Raw genomic sequence first — 23,406 nt, 5'->3', positions numbered from 1 at the left:
CGTTGTCTGGATAGAAAAATTAAAAAAAAATTTTTATTCTACATTTTCGACTTCTTTTTTCGCATAGAATCGCCCCCTTTCCGCTTGTGCCACCAGTTACCAACCACCCTGTATATTTTTCTAAAATCACTTACTTTAAAATTTCCAAACATAAGTATTAGGTCATCAGAAAAGTGTCTTTCTTTTACAGACATGTCTTTTACAACGATGCATCTTTATACAAACATGAAACCTAATCTGTCAAAGGTTGTGATCTTTATTTTGATAGAACAAAATGGATCATACGTAATTCGATACAATAATATAAAACGGAAAATGTTGTGCATCCATTATTTCCTTATAAAATGAAAAAGACTTTTCGGACGACCTAATACATGATTTTGCAATCAAATGTTTTGAAAGCAGATTAGAAGTTCCGACAGACAAGGAAGCCATATGGAACCCCTTTGATTTTCTCCGGCGCATGGCATGGGGAACCTTCATAACCATCTCGACCGGAAGCTAGCTGCTAGAGTTCGTACGCCATATGGTAGGAACGAATTCGTTCAGAGAACGGATACATAACATGTAATTCTGTTCTGATACAATGCTATCGCTCACGGAAGTGTCTTTTGTTTAATCGTTCAGTGTACTTAAGAAAAGAAAAACGGCTTTACATTTACTCGAAACCCTTTGATTTTCTTTGTTTCTTTTTAATAGCCACTAATTTATAACCAAAAACTTGTATACTATGGTATTTGGAATAACGTAAAATCTCTGAAATTGAAATCAACATATAAAATTCCGAACTAGCTGCATCTTATCGAAAAAAATAAAAAATTTATTATCATCTCTGAATAAGCTCATACAATTATAAAATAATGATTCGGTGACAGAAAGGTCATAGGTTCGTAGTGACTATGCAGTTCAACCATAATGTAATATCGCTTAAACAATGAATGTCATTCTAAATGTCATTTTCATACGTGAAACAAAGAGACCGCAGATCGATTCAAAATACTTGGGCGAAAATCAATTTAATTTTATATATGAAATACTACGAACAACACATATACTTCTTGGTATATATAATCTATGCAAAAAACCTAATATGGGACAGTTTAACATATGTTCTCTAATATTAGAACTATCAACTAAAATATAAAAATCAAAATAAAGAATATATTAAAAATAAAAAGATTAAAAATCATAGAAAATTATTCAAATTCTCAAAAATACATAGTTACAAATCAGAAAGATTTCTATAAAAGATTGCAAAGTAGTTATCTCGACCAATCTGGTAATTCTAGTGGTAAGGAAACAATACTAAAAGAAACTGATTTTTTTTCAGATCTATCGTGGAAAACTCCTAAAAGGAAAGGGCTGGCCTTCGATGCAAATCGTGCATCTACACCACATGTAGCATGTACATACTCAACAATACCACGACTCCCTTCACATTGTTAGAACAGCAAATCTACACAGGCATTTTCCAATTAACATGTAAAAGAAACCTCGTTCAATATGAGAATCCAATCCAGGCAAAAACGTACACTGGTACACGGAATCGAGAATGCCATTTGCGGTGCATTCGACTCTAGGAAAGAGGCAGACATAAATGAAAGAAAGAAATAGGTGCCGCGCCTGAGGATCATGAGAGAGAACGACTGCTCTCGATATTCCTTCTAATCACTTTCAAAGAGACAAAGCTCGAAATGAAAGACGTTACGTAATTACCCTTTGCAAATGTGAATACCACCATCGAGCGACTTTTCTGAGCGCCTACAATTTAATTATGCTGCAAAGACTTCACTTAATTTTCGTAATTAATCCGAATGCCAATCTCCACTGTTACGGAGAATCGGCATTTTAGTTGGAAGGTTAAATGGCATCATATTTAATAATTTCATTTTATACTATTAAATATAGGAAAGAATTCTATTTTTTTAATGATAAGCATACAGATAGGGAAATTCTTATCTGTAGTTTTATTATGATACGCTTTATTTATTTTCTATAATGTACTGATGATTTTCAAACTTTTGATTTTTAATAGTAATTGCAAACTAACTGAAGTTAGATTTTTGGTATAAGAATTTTCCCTATTTATGTACGCACTGTGTAGGCAAAATGTATTTTCATTTACAAAAAGTTGTAATACTTTCAATTATTTTCTTAAATATTATGTATCGATTTTAATAACTTTTCTCCATTTTTTGGACATAATGATTCAATACTGTCATCACTATATTGTTACTAGTAAGTGGTTAATTTTTGAAATCAAAACATCCTCTGCAATATTTCTGATATTATATCTTAAATTTAATCTACTACAATATAGATATCAAGAGTAGGAAAAAAATCTTAGGTTCATTGTAAATAGTTCTGATTAAGCTAAAACGCGATGAGAATGCAGTATTGAACGTATACTTTATCAATTGCTATTGTGTTGATCATTATTTACTGCATACCTCAAAACAAGGTGATAAACGATAATACTCAAAAAATTAGATGTCAGTAGTAAAAAACGCTAAGATATCTTAACCCAAAGTATTTACTGCTGTAGATTGTAGATCGTAATATAGACAATAGAAACACAGAACCTTTTTCTACATCTGATATTTTGTTCAGTTTGTGTAATTGGATACTTGGAATTTGTAATTCTGACGAACGCAATAAAATGCGTCGCCCATTGTTCATTTAAAGATAACATGCTTATTTAGTAAATATGTATGTATTTAGTGAAATAATTGAAGTCATCTTTATCAATCATTGGATTAAATAATATATATCATCTTGACAAATGTTATTTATGCGTTTAAGTGTTGAATATTTATATCGTAATTCTTTTCTGAGTCAAATACAAAATTTCACTGCTAACTAGAAAATTTCTATTACATTTAAAAAATATAGATTTTATAAACTTACAATTAATGCAAACCACACATTTACGCTCTAATCAGCGAATTTATAATATAATTTCTTTTGATAATATTTTGTTCGGTGATGCTGATACAGCGACCTCCAAGACCATTTTTTCGAGCTCGACATTGCGCCGCGCCGCTTTTCTCGCGTTCCAAGTAACGCGACGAGAGAAATTCTATACATTTAAACGAGTATTCGCACTACTCTACACCAGCGGCATTAGATGTCCTCGTCTATCTAGAATTTCCAATATTGTATAACGCACACATTGTGCGAATGTATCACGGCAAAACTGTGGACGAATGAAAGACTTATGGTATAAATGCACGCGAAAATGTCGAAACCAAAATGTACGATGCTTGTAAACTAAATTCAATGAAATCGACAAATAATGTATAGAGCTTATGCGAATTATAAAACAATGAGTAGGGGTCGTAGAATGATTACTAATGTTTTACGTAGTGATTACTCAAACGTAGGCAACTCAAAGAAATAAAAAAGAACTACGAATAACTACTTACGGGTTTTAGGTTAGGTTAAGTATCTACTGATTTGGTGTTTCGAACTATCACCGAGGGGAAAGATCTAGGAACTTTACTGTTCCGTTTAATGCGCGATTTCTTTCATCCCCAGCTACTTCAGATGCAAGAAAAAGCGAACGCATTTGCATCTAATGAACCATACCTGGAAGTACGTCCTTAGTATCGGGGTTATAAGGATGAATCCATCCGTTTCTCTGCTGAATAATGCACTGGAACATGTTGCTGGACTATGCGTAGGTCTCGATTCGTGTTGATCGGCTGTAACGAACGAACGAGCAAGAGAGAGAAAGAAAGAAAGGGGGAATGGAAGGAAGAGGAAGGGAGAGAGCGAGATGGATCGAGGGAGAGTATACAGCGACGAAAAAGAAAGACGGGGAAACAGGGTGAAAAAAGACACAAGATCCGTTATAGTTGGCAAGTTCTTTCAATGGGCCACCTTCTCCCTCTGTTCCTTTTTAAAAATATCCCTAGAGCGCACCAATTACTGCAAGATCGAGTTCCTCGTTGATTAGCGATTAATATTATCGTACGGCGAGTATTTAGAGCGAAACTCGACTCGATCAAGTACGCAGAAACGAATCTTCTACGCTTACTTCTTTTCCGGTAAGATTTCCAAGCTTCTTTCCAGAATGGTTCTCCGTCAATGCACCACCATTACCGGAACGCTCTAGTTTCTTTTTGTCAATCGTAAAATCGATTCGATTCACGATTCGAGTGATCGGCATGGAGCTCGATGAATGTGTATTCTTGCATCTCGTGAGAAGATACTTTCGATTTATACGCTCGTTGTCGTTCGTTGAAAGACAAGATCGACAATTGGACCGACCTCCATTTCATAGGAGAAACCGCGGGTATTATTCATCATCGGCTTCACATCATTATCAAATGTTCTTCTTGTCGCTCGACTACTCTCTCTTCTTTCTTCGAACATGTGTGTATATTCACACATACACACAACTGGTATACGCATATACGCACCGGTTCTTTATTTATCCCTCTCTAACTCGTTCGTTCGCTTTGTCTCCCACCAATGGACCACCACACTCTTTCTTCTTCCGTTTCTTGATTTCTTCCCTTCAGGCCTGGCTTCCCTCACCGCAGCCCGCTACTCCAAGGATTACTCTCATCCTCGCAACAAAACGAAACACTGTGAGTTCACAGCGATCTTTCCATCGTTCGGCACACGCGCTCTTACACGCAACGTAATGCAATGCACTCGACCGACCGACCGACCGACCGCTCCGGCCTTGAAACGTGTGCACTTCTCTCTTCCCGGTTTAACCGAAACCCATCACCAACGTTCGTTCATACGGTACACTAACGTATGTATTCTGTGATGTTAACGTGAGAAAGAACCAAAAGGGGTGGGCAAGAAGATTGACCAACACGCACAGGCCAGGGAAACAAAGGCGCGGCGCGGTTCAAGAAAGTTAAGAATGACAAGAAAAAGGAAACGAAGGCAGAAGGTAGTCGCCTTTTCTCGTTGCTCCTGCGCCCAGAGGGTGGCTGGTCGGCTGGCTGGGATCGAACTAGATGGCTCGTCGCCAGGCAACCGGATTTTCTGTCTCTCTCTTGCACACCACCTCCCTCCCTTTGCACTCGTTCTTACTTTATCCATCTCTCTCTCACTCTCCCTCTCTCTCTCTCTTTCTCTCTGTTCACTTCTCTTTGTCACTCGGTTCCGTACCGGTGCTCTTCTCGCGTTTGCTCTAACCTCCTCGCTCGCCCCACCTTCCTTTCCCCTCTCTTCCTCTATCGTCGCGTTAAACTCTCTCCCTCGGTCCCACTGAAGAGCCGCAGCAGTAGCAACACACCGCACCACACCACATACACACCGGTTACTCTCATGCTCTCTCTCGTTCTCTCTCGCTCTCCTGACTCGCCACCCCCTGCATACTCCGGAACGTGTAGAGGATTCTCTCTCTTGTATATACCTTGGCCGATGACTTTAGGCAGACCGCGCACCGATCTTCACCGTCGTGCCTTGAAAATACGATACTCGATCGAAATTAAAATTTAGAACTTTTTTTTTATACAACATGAGAGGTTACACGTTTTTCAAACGAGAAATCTCTTAAATGGTAGGAAAGAAATGCAGAAAAAGTTTAAAAAAGTTAAAGAATCTTTCTTACTTCTAAAACTGGAGCTATCTAAAAATATATAATTGGAGAAATTAATTAGGCAGTGTAAAGATTAAATTAATTTTAATGTATATTTACTTTCTGCGTAGTAAAGAAGCTATTGTTAAGTAAAGTTTATAAGCTTCTCAGATGACGTGTATTTTGATTTAATATCTCGCGATAGATTTTATACTAGGCTAAGTTTACGTGCTTCTAATTATTGATATTGTGGATTATCGTATTTTTGTGCACGATCAGTCATGATAAAGAGCTTGCGCACAATATTGGCACGCGTTATATCTTCGGCTCAATATCTAGTTTATCGGAAATTTGTAAGCAAAAAGTAGAAAAGAAAGCAAAGAATACGATAAAGTTAATTATTTTGAATTGAAACATTCGATTTTGTAGAATAAAATCGGCTTTATCCCTTCCGAGGAAAATTCAAAATACCTGAATTTGTATCGACGTTGTTACAAAAAATAATACAGAGAAGAGGCCATTTATGAAAAATTGGTCGCGCACAAAGAAAAGCCAAAATAAGACAATCGGTTACGGTTATTTTATCTCTTGGCGCGCTTTGCTTTCCCCATTGTGAGGCACTGGCACGTCCTCAAAACGGCTGATTCTCACAGTAGTAGACACGACGATTCTACTATACACGGATCATAAGGCCGGTGCAGCCTAAAAGGAAACAGTAGAAAAGGAAAAAAAAACAGAAAAGAGAACACACTTGAAGTTGTTAAGCCGAATCGGCCAGGAAACTTTCTACGTTGAAAGCGTTTCACTTGCAAACGGAAAAGGGGACGAGTCTGTAGAAAACCGATTATATACCAGAGAAATTCCGCGCTCCCGATGCACCGTTTCGAAATCAACTGAATCGCGTAATACCGTTGTCGAAGCGTCGAGCGGAAAGTGTATATCGTGCATACGTAACGAGAGCGAGGGAGATAGGTAGAAAACGGAGGACAGAGATAACAGTTGTCCGAAGAGGGAGAGGGTTAATGAGGGAACAGTAGCCAGAAAGAGACGTAACGAAAAGAGATGAAATAATAGCAATAAAGCGAGGCAAAACAGTGCAAAAGAGATGGCCGCTGAGCTGGTAGGGGAATCAATGAGTGTTACTCGCGCCACCGCTTTTGTTTCTCTCCTCGTCTCTCTCGCTGCATGGTTATACTCTCTGTACACCAGTCTCCCACCGTGGTGTTCTATATAGGCTCGTCCAACCCTCGAAGCGTGACCGTGACTGTGACTCTGATCAAACGGAGTGCACGTGTCCACCGTGTGTACGTTACTCTCTGGCTCTGCGCGCTTGCTTGTGCTCTCGCTGGTCCTGTTCTCTACATCCCCGTAGAACTTGTACCACGTGGAAACACTTTTCTTCGTTTCGACGCGGTTATTTCACGCGATACATGCGTATCATACACACGGTTCCATGTCGCCTAATTGTAGACATTCTTCGCTTGGTCAACAAACACTTAACCATTTCGGTAACCATTTCAGCGCCACGCGCCCAGATTCCTAACTAACCTATATTTATGTTTTTTTTCATGATTTCCAAAGTGTGGTTAAAATACATAATTAAAAATTGTTTTACGTGAGTCTAGTAAATTTTATAATATTTGTTATAACACGAACTATCTTATGTAATGTATAAAATTGGTAACTGTTCGTTAATAAAATGTTTTTTTCTGGTACGACTTCTCTGGTTTCTTAAAGATAATTCAAGAGATCGAGAGAGAGAGAGAGAGAGAGGGATTACACTTGATATAAAAGTGGATCTCGTTTGCTCATTCGATGTACTCAGCACCCTGAAACAAATTGCTTTTCATCGGCCACTTCGAAGGCACTCAGGGATCATCTTACGATTGGCTTAGTTTATCGGCAGGTTACTACCACTGTTAGTTTTTCTGCATTCTTTCATTTACTTTATCACCAACTGGTGAAGAGAAATATGGTCGAACTGTTTTCTATTCATCTTCTTATTTATTTTTGATTCTAAGTATTTTGAGAGTCTAAACATGAAATAAAATTCAGTAGTATATAAATGCACTTCTGTTTTGATTTTACAGAATTATTGTGGAGGTTATGTCAATTATTATGATCGAGGTCAAGAATTTTATAAGAATAAAACACTAAATTCTACGTAAGAAGAGAGCATTTAATCTTGCTCTAGGATCAGAATACGAGGATTGTGGAACCATTAGCGTCATCTGTTATTTAATTTCCAAGTCATGATAATTGGATCTGATTTCGACAAAAGATACTTTTATTATTAAATTTACAAATATAGAAACATGAAAAGAGGATAGTATCTACAATTAACTGCATAAACTTGATTTGAATGAAAGTAATATTGTATTTCAAAAAATTTTCATAAATCAATCCTTTTTTAAAATTTATTCTCAATGATAATGATCGATATCGATTTGTTTGTTTTACTTATTTTCTTTTTCGTGAAGAAACTGCACTTGTTTCCAACATAATCACGTATTAAATCTGAAACGTCGTAAAAGCACTTATGAAAAATGTACCCTGAACCTAGCGCGCTCGCAATTGGTTGACTCAGCCAAGTGGTTCAATGGGATACCGCGCCATTTCATTGATGCCGCTAACCTTATGGTGAGTAAGTAACGGCCAATGTCGTTCCTTCTTCAGCTTAAATTCTAAATTATTTCTATGAAAATTACACTATACAAATTTATATTTCTTCAATGTCTATTTCACATTTATCAAATTGCATTAAATTAAAATCAATTGTTTAAACAATCTAATCTTTATAATTATCGTATAGTAGTAATAATGATTGTCATTATTACCCTTTTATATGGTAATTTTAATTTCAAACATTAAAAAATTGTTAGTTACTCATAGTATAGATAAAGTTCATTCAGTGTGTACTATTCTAAAACTGAATCTCTATTCATGTGATCATTACGTAGTACCGCTACCGCTATTTTAAAGCTAAAGATCGTTCGGGGTTCCGACCTTCGTACAGATAAGCGTGCAGATTCAATACCACTTAGACTTCTTACCGTGCACCTATCCAGAAGTCTTTGTTGATCCATCAGATTAGTGTCAACCTGAAACAATTATTCTCCACGCAAAATTTCCGTACAATTTTACAATTTCTATGTCATACATTCCAGACTAACGCAAATATAAATATCGTATGTATGCATGCACACTATTCTTGTATTGGTTAATCACACTTTCTGATTATTCCATTTTTAGAAATTCCCTATATCTCTTCTTTATTATCTCTTCTTAATTAAAGATATGAAATGATTCTAGTACTTTTGATTTAATTTTCTTACTCTATACTTTAAAAATAGTTCTACTGCATTCTTTCCAAGTAACAATATAAGATAATTTACACCGTGTCTCTTGCTTAATTTTTTCGACAGCCCTCACGATACATATACCGAGAAATGGAATTAATTTAAAGTACAATGAGTACTTTCTTATATGTATACCGTCAGTGTTAAATGCCAGCAGCACAACCCTAGCGCTTTATTCGCCTTGCTATCTCGTTAGCGAACTCTATTGGTGTTTCTGTACAACTCGCGACATTTCCTCCTGCAAGTTCACAATCTACCCGGTGAGAGGCCGCGTTCTTTATCTTATAATCGTTTTTCGGAATGTAAACGCACCCATAGAGTATATACAGCGACATTCGATTGTCCTTACGAAGGAATTGTCCGATCCCCTTTTCGGGCGATTTATCTCAATTAGTAACTCATCCCGATAGTTAACGTCGTACATCTAGATGAAAATATACGCACGCCACAAGCTAATTAATCTAACAATCTAATCTAACAGACGTTAGGGAGACATATTATTTCTTTGTAATTTCTTCGCCTCTATTCTAGTAGGACTTAGTTGCTAATGAACTAAAATAAAATGAATGCCCTTGCTAGTACTTACACATGTGCATCAAAAAATTATACTGTCCCGTGTATATGTGTATTCGCTGTTCTACACAGCGGTTTAGGAGGCCGAACTTTCGTTCGTGATATTTATAGATCGGGAAAATCAAATCGAAAATATCCTTGAAGTTATTCAAAGGGATTACAATGTGATATATATATATATATATATATATATATATATATATATATAATATTTTAATAACCGAATAACTAGATTACAGATTTTTATGCATTACAATTTGAAGATACCAAAATGTACAGAATGCGTATAATACATAATAATATATAAAATATTGAAAGCAAAATAATTGTTTTTAATAACTATTTTATATTTATATCTTTAATCGGTAAAACGAATTTCTATTTAAATTCCATCTTTTCATTACGTTCAAAAAAATATAATTTTTTTGGAAAACATTTAAATAAAACATGTAATCACAATAGTACTCGAATGAAAGATATACATATCTTTTACTGGCTGGGATAGATACCCTCTTTGACACTCTAAAAATGGTGTCTGTTCGTAAAAACATCTGCCGCACAAAGCAGGAAATGTCGTTCCCTTTTTACTCTTCACTTTATTCAGATTTCTCCACCGGATTTACGGTTAAAGTAATGACAAAAATTCTTAACTTTTCTTGTGAACAAGCTCTTCCGCCGACAATTTATCAAAGAATTATTTTCAATGCTTAAATCCCTAATTAGTCTAATTAAAACATTGATCAGAACCTTCAAACGTATATTCTACATTTTACTTCCAGTTTAATGAGAAAGAGTGAATAGCAATAAAAAACAGTATAAGTTTAATTTATGACCGCTTTTTTATTCAGATAAGTATTAGAGATTATTCCAAATCTCTCAATACGTAATTATTATTTTCACTACCTCCTTTATGAAGTATTATGTATCAAAACATTATGTCATTCAATAAATCTTATATCAATACCCTATCGCTTACATAAACTTAAATCTGCTGTTTGTATCTTTTCAGATGCCTTCTTTTTTTTGGAATAATTCATTTATAGAAAGAGTGAAGTACATAAAAGTAATAAATTAGTAAAAATAAAATAAAATTATATTGTAAAATTCATTTCGGGTCATATAGACTCAAGAGAATAGCAGGATTAAATTACTCAGGAAATAAACAAAATGTAGAAACACGTCTGTGAAGCGACGCGTCTACCGGCGTGGCGCGCTCCGCGTAGCGGCGGGTCACTAAAATCGATATTAAAGCAGACAATGTTGCAACCGTGCAACGTGGTATAAACACAAAAATCAGAATGCATAGAGGAAACGGTCGACGCAGTCAGGCACGACTGTGTGGAACGAGTGGCAACCAACAATGAGAATATGCGCATGCGCCTCGAGAAATCAAGAAATACATAGATGCACGTCCACAGTGCGTCTGAAAGTGTTCGGTGTGAATGTGTTCACTAAAGAATAAGGAGTGGGAGAAAAAAACGGAGAGGGATGGGGGCAGTACGCGCGTTAAAGTAAAATAAAAACAACCTTGAAAGTTTGTAAACGGAAACAGGGATGGGCATCCGATGTTCGTTCTTCTGGGAACTTCCGATCGGACAGACTTATGATTATGAATGCACGACACGTTGCACTATGCCACATTGATGAAATGATAGGAAATTAAATAAATTTTCAAAATTTGCAAAATGTCAAGATTCCTCTTATTTTGTAATATCAAGTTATAAATATATTTATGATATTAAGGTTATATTTCTTTTATTATTAAAAAATACTTTTATTCAGTCCAGTATAATTTCATCTAATTCCTGATGAAATATGGACGTATAAATAAGATTATTAGACTATTATATTATTATATTATAGTATGTATTACATATACAATAAGTATGTATTTATGAGATAATAGATAATGAAGAAACAGAGATGTTTAACAGTGTCAAACATGTGAGAGTTTTTTCAGAATGCCGTGAAACCTATCCTTGTTGCTTCCCACGACTTTAATATGCAGACGAGGCGATTTCTAATGCGACGCGCCAACATTTCAACTGAGAGACGTGCAAGCACCTCATTTGCCTCATCGAATGACGATAGGTATTACACGATTGTTCATTGATCCAGTGAAACTACGTTTTTTGCTTTCTTTCGTTGTACGAAATATTTGCGAGAAATTTTATACATAAAAATTATTAATTAACAATTGGAAATAATATGATAAGAATCTAGATATAATAATAAATAATATCAAAAAAAGGATTCGATACATTTCTTTATGGCGTCATGATGATTTTATGATAAATCTTTCTTTAGAAAACTTGTAATGTTGATTACATTATAATTTCTAAGATATACGTTCGAAGCGTAAAGCCGAAGCCTATTACCTATACAAACGTATAACTCAAGTACGCCGGTAACTAGGAATGTCTAACGCAACCTTCGAATGCACCAGCATTCCACAAAGGGTGTAATAGTCTCTACTTGATTATGCTGTACAATGCTCTGGCTGATAATAGCAGTTTACAATGTCGTGATATTCTTAACACATGAAATCCTGTACTTACGTCATCTATTATGTTCTTTTCAATAAATTTTTCTCTCGTCTATCAACAGATTTATAATCATTTTAAGATTACTTTTACCGAACTAAACAATGTTTTACATGGATGAAATAATTCTTTTTAGAGAGGTGTCACAAGTTAAAGCTCATTTTATTGTATAAAAAAATATTTACTATCTTTTGTTACATATGACTGCATCATCTTATGAAATAATTAAATATAAGTATTTTTAGCATTGAGTAATATATTACACGAATTAAGCAATGTTTTATATGGATGAAATATGTTATTCTTTGCAGAGAAACATCGCAGGTTTGAAATACATTGCATGCCAAGATGCACAAATAAACGGCATTTTGAACATAAAAACATCGACACGTCGCGTTATTCTTCGAAAGTCAGCGTCGCGGTACTCGCACTGTCGAGTGCACATTATAACGAGATTTTCTAACATCTGTTGACCATATAGCCGCTAAGCTTTTTATACATTCCTACACGCCAAACGTATTGAAAAAATGCTCCATGTATTAAGGAAAGAAAAAACACGAAAGAAATGTCAGCACTCGCTGTTTTATCGATGGGATGAATGAAACAAATTGCACCTTTACACTCTTTACAGTCAATCGAGCAGATGCACGCATCCCAATGGACGTTGGAACGAGTTTTATCGAAATAAATTACCCTTCGACTCGGAGCACGCCGCGAATATATTTCAAACCAGTAACACAAATCTATATCCTTATCTTAAATCTTTTCATAACAAGAAAACCTGACATAAAATTAATAACTTTACAAATCGAATTTTAGGGAAATAAGATAACAAAACTCCCCTGATTTCCCAAAAAATTTTCGATAAAATTATTGCCAACAAATATCAATCTGTATTACTATAGTCACAAAATTCAATCTCAAAATAATTTACTTACGATCGATGCAAAATATAATAAAATCCTCCTGATTTTGAAAGAAAAATCTTTGATGAAATTGTTTCCAATAAATACCAATACTGCTATAACAAATCCCAATTTCAAATTCTAAGCATTATGGAAAACAATTTATTTACGATTCATCTAAAATATACTAGTTAGAAAAAGTTGACTTTTTCTGTGAGTAAAAAGAGAGAAAAATGTAGTGAGTACAAACCACAAAAAATGAGAGAGAGAAAGAGAGAGAGAGAGAGAGAGAGAGAGAGAAAGAACGAGACAGATAACAAGTGCATGGTTACTGGTTACAACTTACTGTTAAAGACGAGCAGCTTCCGCGTGGAGCCAAGCCTCTTGATGGGCGACTTCACGCCGTCGATTTCTTCTTCGTCCATGTTCGTATCAACGACGCGGCGTCTCGATTTCCGTCAAAAACCCCACTCGGGGTTTTTCTCGTCCCGTGTTCACGCACGCACGATCGGACAGTTTCTATGAAGTGAGCACAAAATACTTGTCACAGTTTAAAGCATTCTCAAGCACGAGGAGGTCACCGGTTGATTGCGGTGAAACCGGTTTATCGGGCAGCGTTGATACCTTTCTATGATCTGCACTAGATGCGCTATCACCGGGTACATGTGCCAACCGTGTGCACACGGACTACTACGGTCTATTGAGCAAAAGGGCAAGAGGAGGGAAGGATGAAGAGAGGAAAAGAAAGAAAAAAAATGGCAAGCGTCAGAGAAGAAATGCCAACGTGAAAGAAGCGTGTATGAAACGAGTGAGTAGCGTTGATCGTTTATACGTCGACGGGACGAATTGCGATGCCACGGGTAAACGTATCTACAACGCGGGTTACTGTGGTAACGCCGATTGGTTTCTGACTATCCCGAGGCACACTGAAGATATTCTTGGACTACCGTATATTAATTCGAGTTTGGGGGACCGGCGTCGCTACCGCCGTCACCGTCGCCGTCGCCGTCACCGTCGTGCATTGCCACTTGGTCGCCACGCCGCGTCACTTTTGTTGCTTAGCAACTGCCTGTTCCAAGGTAACCTCATCCTGTTGCCATCTGTTGATGCCTCGGTTGAACTAAGAATTTAATTTTTTATTTCGGTAAGTGTATCGATAAATGTAATGGAAAATAGAGGAATCGATTATAAATGTTTTTATTCCTACTATGGGTAACATTACTGTCGGTTAAATAGCGATGAATTCAAATTTTTAAATTTCTTTTTAAATATTGTTTTTATGGACTTTTTAAGAGTATGAGAGTATCTATTTCGACATTGTAAATGATCGTATTTAATTAGTTTTATGTTTGTAATGTTTGATCTAGGTATATCTAAATGTATATTTAAAAGTATATTTTTTGAAAGTTTTTTCTATAAAATAATTTTCTTATAGCGCTATTAAAAGTTATATATCTCTTTATACAAGGATATGAATGTTAATTAAATGTTATTATATCTAATTTCTATTCATATCAAGTGTATGGATTGATATGGATTGGTTTCTATGGCAACTAAATGTAAACCAAAAGGATCATAAAGTGCTCTAGCAAAATAATGTCAGTTATCTATAAAAATTACTGTTTATTAATACATAAGATACCTGTATCCAATAAAGTGAAAAATATCTTAAATAATTCATCATAATGCAAAGACCACAGACAAGTATTCCATTGCAAAGCAAATATGATAGATTTTACAGAGGTGTAAAGAATGAATCTGGAGAGTTTTATGTCACCTCGGGTACTACTCGACCAGGCACACCTGGACAAAATGTACTGGCAAGACCACCATCATCATTGGCTTTACTTAACCATGTACCAACACCTACTTCACGGTTGAGTACAATCAGTTCAACTAGTTCCGGAGCATTTAACTCAGCATTTCCTTTGCCTGGTCAGATGAATATAAACGTTACGGAGAGGCCTATCACCCAACATGGAGTAGCAGGTCTGAGACCTGGAACAGCTAGAGGATTGTCGATGACCAGGTATAAAAATTTATTTTTCTATATTTCATGTTAAATCTGTACGATTAGATTAAGATTAATTATAATAGCAGTATTATTTTGATAGATGTAATGGAATTATTAAACTCACATTTCTGTTGTTTTTTAATCTACATTTTCTATTCTCAGACAAATTCAAGATAAAAGATATTACATTGGACTCATGCAACTGAAAATCAGAGAATTAAGTCAGGAAATTGCTGTTATTTTCAAAGATATTGAAGATCAAACTAAGGAAAGAGCTACTTATATACATTATGACAAAAGAGCCAAAGATTTAGCTATGGAATTAACAACTTTGCAAGGACAGCTGGCTGACTACAACATCATTGTAGATAAAATGACATCTGATGTTGGGAAAGAAATCATTGAACAAGAGACTGAAGAACTTGCCACAAAGAATGAACAAAATTTATTGAAAATCGAAGATATGTTTGAAGAAAGAAAAGAATTAGAGCAGAAGTTAACTAAAATAGAAAAACAGTTAGAGGATGAAAAGAAGAGGACTGAAAGACTTATAGAGAGCATGGATTTTAATATGAAAGAAAAATATGATGAATTATCAAAAGAAAAAGCAAAACTGCAAGAGAAAACAAATGCATTGCAACAAGAATTGGATGAATTATATAAAGAACAAGCTTATTTGGAAGAAGAAATAACATTATCTCCATTGAAACAGGAAGCAGTTAAATTACATTTGAAAATTATAGAAATGGAAGAAAAAAGGGACAAGTTGAAAGAAGAAGAGAAGCATAGAATTTCACCAGAAGAGGAAAGAGGAAAACTACTACAAAAAATTAAGCAAGACAATCTGGATATTGCAGCTGCTGAAGCTCAATTGACTGAGAAAAAGAAACAGGTACAAGAAACTGAACAAAAACTCGAGCAATTGGAAACAGACATGGAAGATACTCAAACTGAGAAGCAAGCAAAATTTAAAGAACTTCGTAAACGAGAAGAAGTTATAGAGCAATTTATGAGTTCTTTTGAGCAGAATAAAGATGATGAGACAAGAAAAATGGATAGATTAGAAAATACAATAGTAGAATATTTGGAAAATATTTCAAATATGTTAAACGTTGATATTGATTTTATAGGAAATGATGAAATAGCCATTCTGAATAATTTACCACCCTTCAATGACTATGACTACAGTAAGAGTGATCAAAGTTTTGAAAAATTAACTAAAGAAAATTTAAAGTTGCAGCAAATTTATAGCGAAATGGAAATGTTAGAGCAAAAAATTCAAGCAGAATTTGTTGATCTTAATGAAAGAATGGGTAACAAAGATAATAAATCAATAATTTCAGAAGACCTAGAGAGTTTAAAAGCTAAATTGACATTGAAACAAGGGCAATTAATAGCAGAATGTGAACAATTGAAACATCAGCAATTAGAATGTGAAGAAGAAATCAAAACAATTCAATTTGAGTATGATGAAATAAAGCAACGTTTAGAAAGTAATGATATATACACTCAAATTAGTGTATTAGAGAATACTATGGACAAGTTGCTGGAAGAACATAAGAAGATTCAAGATTTTATTGTCAAAGAGGAGAAACGTGGTAATTATGATCCAATAAGAAAAGACACTTTTAATTCAATAAATATTTATAATTCTATGTTGAAAGAAAATCTAAAAACTATTTATTAATTAAAATTCTTTTTAACATTTATTTTCATTTTGTGCACGATTAACCAATGTTTGTAGTATTTATTAAGTATAGTTAACCTAAATCAGATTTACCTTTCTTTCTTTCTTTTCCCGAACTCTATGTAGTTTCTCACCTTTTCCAGATTCTACCTATCATTTCAATCCTCTATGGTTATTCCTTCTAAATATAAAAATTTTCCACATTATGCGAATAATTGTATAATTAAAGTAATATATAAATAAATAATAATAAAAGTATTATTATGAACGCCACATCATTTGTTTTATCGCAGAAATAAGGTATAGGAATATGAATAAGGTAATAACTGAATTGTAAAATGTACTTTTTGGCGATTATAATTTTATTTAAGATATTTCAATATTTCAAAGAGAAGTTCATTTTTTGTAGCAGTGTTATTTATGGCAGTTACAAACATGTGATTAGTAAAATGATTGAATACTTATAGTTGGTATGTAGAGTTATGTAAATGAAATTATGGAATACAATTTTTTGAATACTAAGAACACGCAAAGCTAGTAGCAAAAAATATATAAATCGCGATTTATATTATTATTATAAATATTCAATAAATAAATATTTGAAATAAATTCGCACACAGCACACAATACAGCACACAATACAGCACACAACACAGCAATTCATAGAAAATAAATATGACGAAATAAGTAAGAATACATATATGATGATCTTATATTCTAAATCCTTACAATATAAATTTACCTTAATACATACCTATATGTTATAAACTATCTTATAAATAAATGTTTATTTTAATACTTTACTGTAAGCCATACACAATATATCGTGTCCTACTATTAGGTTGATACGGAAACTATAATAAAAGTTTTTCAAACTAATTATAAGTTATTTTATCTTTGATTATATTTTACATTTAGTAACTCCAATTTACTCAATCGCTTTAGCATACTGTAGACTAGATTTATTATCCATGAACTGAGATCAAATACTCTACTAAGTTCGCCAGTGAAATATAAAAAGAAATTGCACAATAAAACGTAAAATTCCAAAACATCTATTTAGTATAATTATACGATAATCGATACGATGTTTTTTACATATATAAAGCAAAAACAAATTTGTTTCTTCAGTTTTTTTTAATACTTGGACTAAACTGTTCGAGTTAGTGTCCATGGATTCATTGACTAGATACCACTCCTAATAATAATTTAATTATATATTAATTTGACTAGAATTTTTTACAAAATGATAGTGACTATGCGTATACAATGTATAAATTAATTATTTTATCATTTCGAAATAAATAAGCTTAAAATTAAATGCGATACAGGGTGTTCCTGTACAAATTAAGAGAATTTGATCAGAAAAAATGGAGCACTTCATATATTAACTTCAGTCGGTATGTTCGAATTAGATATTACTAAAATATAGTAATGGACATCTCTATCAATTTAAAAAGAAGTACAGATTTGTATTAATTAATATAAAATTATTCTTAATTATTAAACACAGCCACATAATACTTTTTACTTAACAAAATACTTTTTGTACTAAATTGTTGTGCTTGTGATTAGTAATCTTCCCAGTTCAAAATTATCAAAGAATACGTATATAATAATTTAATCCTAAACGAATACATAATTAGCTGCCTTGTAAAGGACGATTTAATAAATTTAATTGTTTAAACTGTACCGACTGAGTCATAGGAATTTGGCAAAAAAATCGGAATTATATACATACGTAGGTAATATTCCTTCAGTTTTATTGACAACCGTTTACGTAATTAATTTTGAAATAAGTTTAATTTTTTTACTTTATATAACTATTGGAATTCTAATTTTTGATGAAATTATTTTTTTGCCATAAACCTATATAATAATAATATTGATGTAGATTACTGGCACATTCCCCGAAATGAATAGAATATTGACTTAGTTAATAAATTATATTATGTATACACGATCAGATAATATAGACTGCAATTTCTTAACTATTCTTTTTGTGATTCTTTTTTAAGATTATAGAAAGCGAGTATGATATATTTTCATGACTTAACTTTTGTATGGCATCGTATCCACGGATATTATTTATTTGACAAATGTATGGTACGTATGTATTTAAATATGCAAAATTCATGTCACACAAGTAGAGGATATATTGAAATAAAAGTTTCAGAATTGCATTTACTTGTGGCCTGCATATCCTTTGAGGAATATGATACTTACGATACTTACGTGTTAAGTAAAAAGAACGCGATGACTAGAAAAGTATGGTTGACTAGAAACATAAAAAAGCTATACGAAAAGGTATACACACGTCTCGTTGATGCTACGTGTAATTAAATTAAATACATATTTTTTGTAATTTAAGATTTCAACTTAATTTCTAGTAATTCACGAGAAAATTTCAGAAAAATTTATCTCGAGATTAAAATCCGTGGCACCAATGCGAACGACTAAAAATAATAATGACTAGACTGTATTATTTTGTGACTAGATTAGGTTTTCTAATAATTCGATTTCTTGACTAGATCGTAATTATACTTTTTTTCTTTTTTAGACTAGATTCTATATTTTGATTCTCATAGTGTATACTACATTTTTATCACTTGCTGACTAGATCGTTGTATTGTCTCTTTTTATATTAACCTCTAAATATTTTCCTTCCTTCGTGTAAGTACGATATATATGAATTAAAAAAGAAAGGAAAATTGAACTTAAAATATAAAATAATTACATTACCTTAAATTAATGACTAGCTCGGTGTTTAGAAATCTTCGAAAATTTTGTCAATTTCTTACAATAAACCCTAAAACTCTAAATTAAAATATAAGACTAGTTACATTATCGTTAATAAATATTATACTAGTATTGTTACGTCGCGTGACCCTCTATATAGATTACAAACCATCCCTCGGCCATAAAATTAAAGATTTTGACTTTACTGTCAAGGCCCTTAATTATAGCTTTCAAGGCCCATATCTTTCAAATCAAGACATTCCTTAGGGTTATTGTTCAAAAACCTGCTTTTCCCATATTTTACTGGTTTGAACTATGATTCTAAGAGATGTCTCGATTTGTAAGATATGTTGCAGCAATTGATGGTAAAGTCAAAATCTTTAGTTTTATGACCGAGGGATGGTTTCTAGTTTATATAGACGGTCACGCGACGTTACAAGTATAACGAAATACATTTACATCAATGCCAATAATCTTTAATCGCAGAATTGACACATTCTCAAAGTTTCGTATTATTTAATCAAATAATAAATTAGTTACCTTACCAATAAAGTGTCAAAGTCAAAAATCGCAATACGGTTGTTTTCTGTCTTCAAAACGTCTTTTTCCATAAAAGCAGTATAAGTGATGACAAGTTTTCTTCAAATGTTTTTGATCTATTGATTAATCGATATATGCTTCCTTCAGTGATAAGCTTTTTGCAAACGGTTCCTGGTCGTCGTATCTTTTGCAGTGTTTTCTTCGATCTTCGACTTTTATTTAAATAATCAAATTCAAAATTTGTTATGTAGTATTGCATGATTATTTGCTTGATATATCAATCGAGATAGGCGATCTGCAACGCCGACTACTGGCCAATTTCGAAGGAAATTCTCATCCACCGAGCATATGATTCGAGTAGTGTTGTACTTTTAACATCAGAACTCTACATCTCTCTCTTTGTACAAATTAAAAATACTTTCGTATGTACAAGTATATTTACACAAATCCTCTGTAACAGAGGGTAATCTTTGCTTTCCCTTCCCCGATTTCAACATCGTCAACGACATTCCACTTTATTTCATCGATGGTAGATGTCCTCATATAATTTCAAATCAGTAGTGAATCTGTCATTAAAAAATATATTTCTTCCATGATTTTATATAAATGAACACTTTGACCGTCTTTGAATGTATTGGTTTTCTATGTTGTACTTACAGTGTGTAGATGTCAGATTATTCTCGGACGTTTTATCGGTTCGACGAATTCCGTCTCGGTGTCACTCAAGGATCTCCGGTTTCTTCCAGTGTTTCCAGTTCAGTCTTGGTAGTTCGGTTGGTTATCAATTCGAAATTCAGCTCGACGATTGCTCTCGGTGATTTCAATTGAATGTGTCGAATCGGGAGAGGGGAAGCAGGATAGAAGGTTGCAGACCCTCGGAGATTGGATCTTGGTTTTGAAGAAAAAGGTGAAGGGAAGAGAAACGAGAGGAAAGGAAAATACGAACAAAAACATACAAGAGAGGGAAAAAGAGAAATTAAAAATAAAAGAAAATTCTCCGAGGGTCCACGCAAGCGCATAGTCACTCGTCTGCTCGCAGACTACCTCAAATTCTGTTCGTCGCGCTCCAAGATGCATATTTCCCCCACTTTTCGGAACCGTGCCACCACCACACTCCTTTCGGAGGTGCACAAGTTGGCACGTGCCCCACTTCCACAATTCTGCTCTGTAGCATGCCGCTTTTTATTCCCCACCTCTAGCTTTCCCCTCTTTGCCGCTCCGTTTGTCACATCCTACAGAAACGGACCGTGGATTCGTTCTGTTCCGGGATTCGCACGATCTGCCCCACCACAGGGCCAATTTTAAAGATTTGCCCCCCCACGCGCGCGTGCGCATGTGTCGCGCCATTAACATTACTATAGTAAAGAGAGGTAGGGGGATCCACTCTCGCAGGGCGCTACTGTGCGCATGTACGGCTTTTGTACCACGTGCAGCTTTTATATTCCATGCTTAGCGTGTGTCGCTGTATCCTACGGTCGTTTTTTCTTGTAACTGTTTGGTATGTATAATGTATAAAAGGATACAATTTTCGGTTGTTTTTACTTGATACTACTTTGAATACTTTAGATTTGCATTTTAGAAATTAGCGTTTGAATCGTTCCACTTTGAAATTTCTATGTCTAATTATATTTAATAAAATTCACTATATTGTAGGTTAGAATTATGTTATTGAAGATTGCATTATGAGAATGGTGTAAACATCTCAAACAGCAGAGTGGTAGTATATAATTCGTATAATCAGGTAGAGAATTATTCTTATCAGATATTCAAATTTTGATTTTGTTTACATTTTATACAAATATAATGTATTATTCACAGAGATGAAATAAGGCGGCATTGGCGTCACGCGTTTGAAAAATACTTATCTACTTCGTTTGTCCCAGTATTTCAGTGAGTTATTTTACTATATAAAATAATATATATATAATATGTAGATATCTTTTCATATTTTTAATAGAAAACATTAATGTGAAATATTAATTAGTATTAGTAGAATCTCTCTAGAGATTTCAAAGTAACTTGTGAAAAGAAGATAGCCAAGGTTACGATAATCGTTATTATGCGTGTCCCTGAATAGAATAGGGGTTTAGTAATACGACAGGTCCTAAATCATGATTCGACCGTGAATACCAATGCCGTGCCCGCATTGTCAGAATGTGTTGCAGTTCAAGATTCTAGGTTGAATTAATGTATTGTCATGCTTATAATGTACAGATAACCTCATAAAAAAGAAACTCACAAACTTTCAATGGAAAAACATTTAGAGATTTAAAGAAATTCAAATCTAAATTTAATTAGTACCTACGTATATGTATTCAGTGTTTACTTTTTCTTTATTATATTGAAATTATTATCTTTCTTTTCGACACAAAGAAGATGAAATGTATTATTTGTAAAAATTCCAATATTTATTCGTCAGTAGCTACTTAAGTTTGAAATTAGTTAAAATTTTAACGTTTAACGATGATGTAAAATAAAATCATTTCCAAATACATATTGGGATAATAGCGAATGGTAACAAGCAATTTTCGTTTTCCCAGGGGGTAATGCGAGAATACTAACAGGATGGTATCGAATCGATTGAATTACTACGAGAAATCGGCGATGATGTTCGATCGTGTATTCGGGCCATGAATTCGATTAGGCATTGCGTGGCCCACGACGCGGATAGTCTGTTTACCGTGTCGATTTAGGAACTTGATATCCTCGACGTGCAGCGTGGTAAGTCCGTAGATTCGTACGCGTATCACAGGGCAACGCGTTATAGAATTTCCTCGTTCCATATCGAATTTAGCTGTCCCTTTCAGCGCGTCATTTGTCTTGGTATGTCTATCCACGAACCCTCGTAATAACTTCAAGCTTCGTTTCACTCGAGTCGCGCAAACATTGCGATCGACTAGTAACTAGCATTGTGATACAGTTATCGAGATTACTATACACGAGTACACGTGGATGTTAGTCTTTGGAATATGTAAGATATTTATAACGAAAAGTAAACGTATCATTTAAATTAAATTAAAATAAATTATCGCAAAGGGAGCGTTGACAGTACTGGTTGGCACTGATATTTGAACACGAAGAAGACAAAAATCTTGTGTATTTTGATGTTTGTAGCAAAATAATAAAAGCTGTGACGTTACTTCTAATAACTAAGATATATAAAAGAATGTTTCTCTAATTTATATTAGATATTATAACTCTATCGACATTCAAATTAATATAAGTTTGGTATTCAATCGTTGTAAATTAATAATTTAAAGTAATATCTATGTTAACTCGTAGTACTACTGGCAGGATCTTTAATTTCATTCATTCTTCAATTTCCTTTGTTCCCTATCTTTTGGAGAAAAAGTGTGTTCCTGACATAGCAAAAGCAAAACTGATCAAGTTCAATTTCCTGTAAGTGTATAAACATCCTGATCATAGTCTACTTACATCTTATAATTCAATTAATCTCTATCATCGAAAAACAGGAGTATGTTCTTTATATCTATTGAGTGT

At 34.0% G+C, this 23,406-nt stretch overlaps 2 protein-coding genes and 2 long non-coding RNA genes across 9 annotated transcripts in view; 3 read left to right on the top strand and 1 right to left on the bottom strand.

The window, feature by feature from the left end:
- LOC117231893 (SLIT-ROBO Rho GTPase-activating protein 1-like) overlaps positions 1–13,672 on the bottom strand; it is a 42,801-nt gene extending 29,129 nt beyond the window's left edge. For 2 of the 4 annotated variants that reach the window (XM_033490773.1, XM_033490769.1), the window contains exon 1: positions 3,589–5,364. Coding sequence is in view for 3 of the 4 variants with exons in the window: in XM_033490769.1 (XP_033346660.1) it covers positions 3,589–3,664 (76 nt within the window). In the remaining variant the exon portion in view is untranslated. Of the gene's footprint in view, positions 1–3,588; positions 5,365–13,271; positions 13,484–13,549 lie in introns of those variants that run through there. The other 2 variants (XM_033490768.1, XM_033490772.1) reach the window with 2 other exon arrangements.
- On the top strand, positions 11,340–12,871 carry LOC117231900. Its single transcript, XR_004493039.1, has 2 exons — positions 11,340–12,752; positions 12,840–12,871. It is a non-coding gene; the product is annotated as an uncharacterized LOC117231900 (long non-coding RNA).
- A 214-nt stretch (positions 13,673–13,886) lies between the features above and the next one.
- On the top strand, positions 13,887–16,714 carry LOC117231895 (intraflagellar transport protein 74 homolog). 2 transcript variants are annotated; one of them, XM_033490779.1, is made up of 3 exons: positions 13,887–14,004; positions 14,658–14,954; positions 15,102–16,714. In XM_033490779.1, the coding sequence occupies exons 2-3, from the start codon at positions 14,866–14,868 to the stop codon at positions 16,624–16,626; spliced, it is 1,614 nt and encodes a 537-aa protein (XP_033346670.1). In that variant the 5' UTR covers positions 13,887–14,004; positions 14,658–14,865; the 3' UTR covers positions 16,627–16,714. The 2 variants fall into 2 exon arrangements, with proteins under 2 accessions (XP_033346670.1, XP_033346669.1); XM_033490778.1 differs by lacking the exon at positions 13,887–14,004 and having other exon boundaries at positions 14,243–14,954.
- A 4,634-nt stretch (positions 16,715–21,348) lies between these two features.
- On the top strand, positions 21,349–23,032 carry LOC117231901. 2 transcript variants are annotated; one of them, XR_004493041.1, is made up of 5 exons: positions 21,349–21,403; positions 21,559–21,646; positions 21,724–21,795; positions 22,446–22,626; positions 22,713–23,032. It is a non-coding gene; the product is annotated as an uncharacterized LOC117231901 (long non-coding RNA). The 2 variants fall into 2 exon arrangements; XR_004493040.1 differs by having other exon boundaries at positions 22,446–23,032.
- Positions 23,033–23,406: the final 374 nt, after the last annotated feature.

The sequence above is a fragment of the Bombus vosnesenskii genome, unplaced genomic scaffold (genome assembly GCF_011952255.1).
Source record: "Bombus vosnesenskii isolate JDL3184/JDL3185 unplaced genomic scaffold, Bvos_JDL3184-5_v1.1 scf7180000013275, whole genome shotgun sequence".
Taxonomy (NCBI): domain Eukaryota; kingdom Metazoa; phylum Arthropoda; class Insecta; order Hymenoptera; family Apidae; genus Bombus; species Bombus vosnesenskii.
The sequence above is the reverse complement of the archived record's forward strand: the minus strand, read 5'-3'. Positions and strand labels throughout refer to the sequence as shown.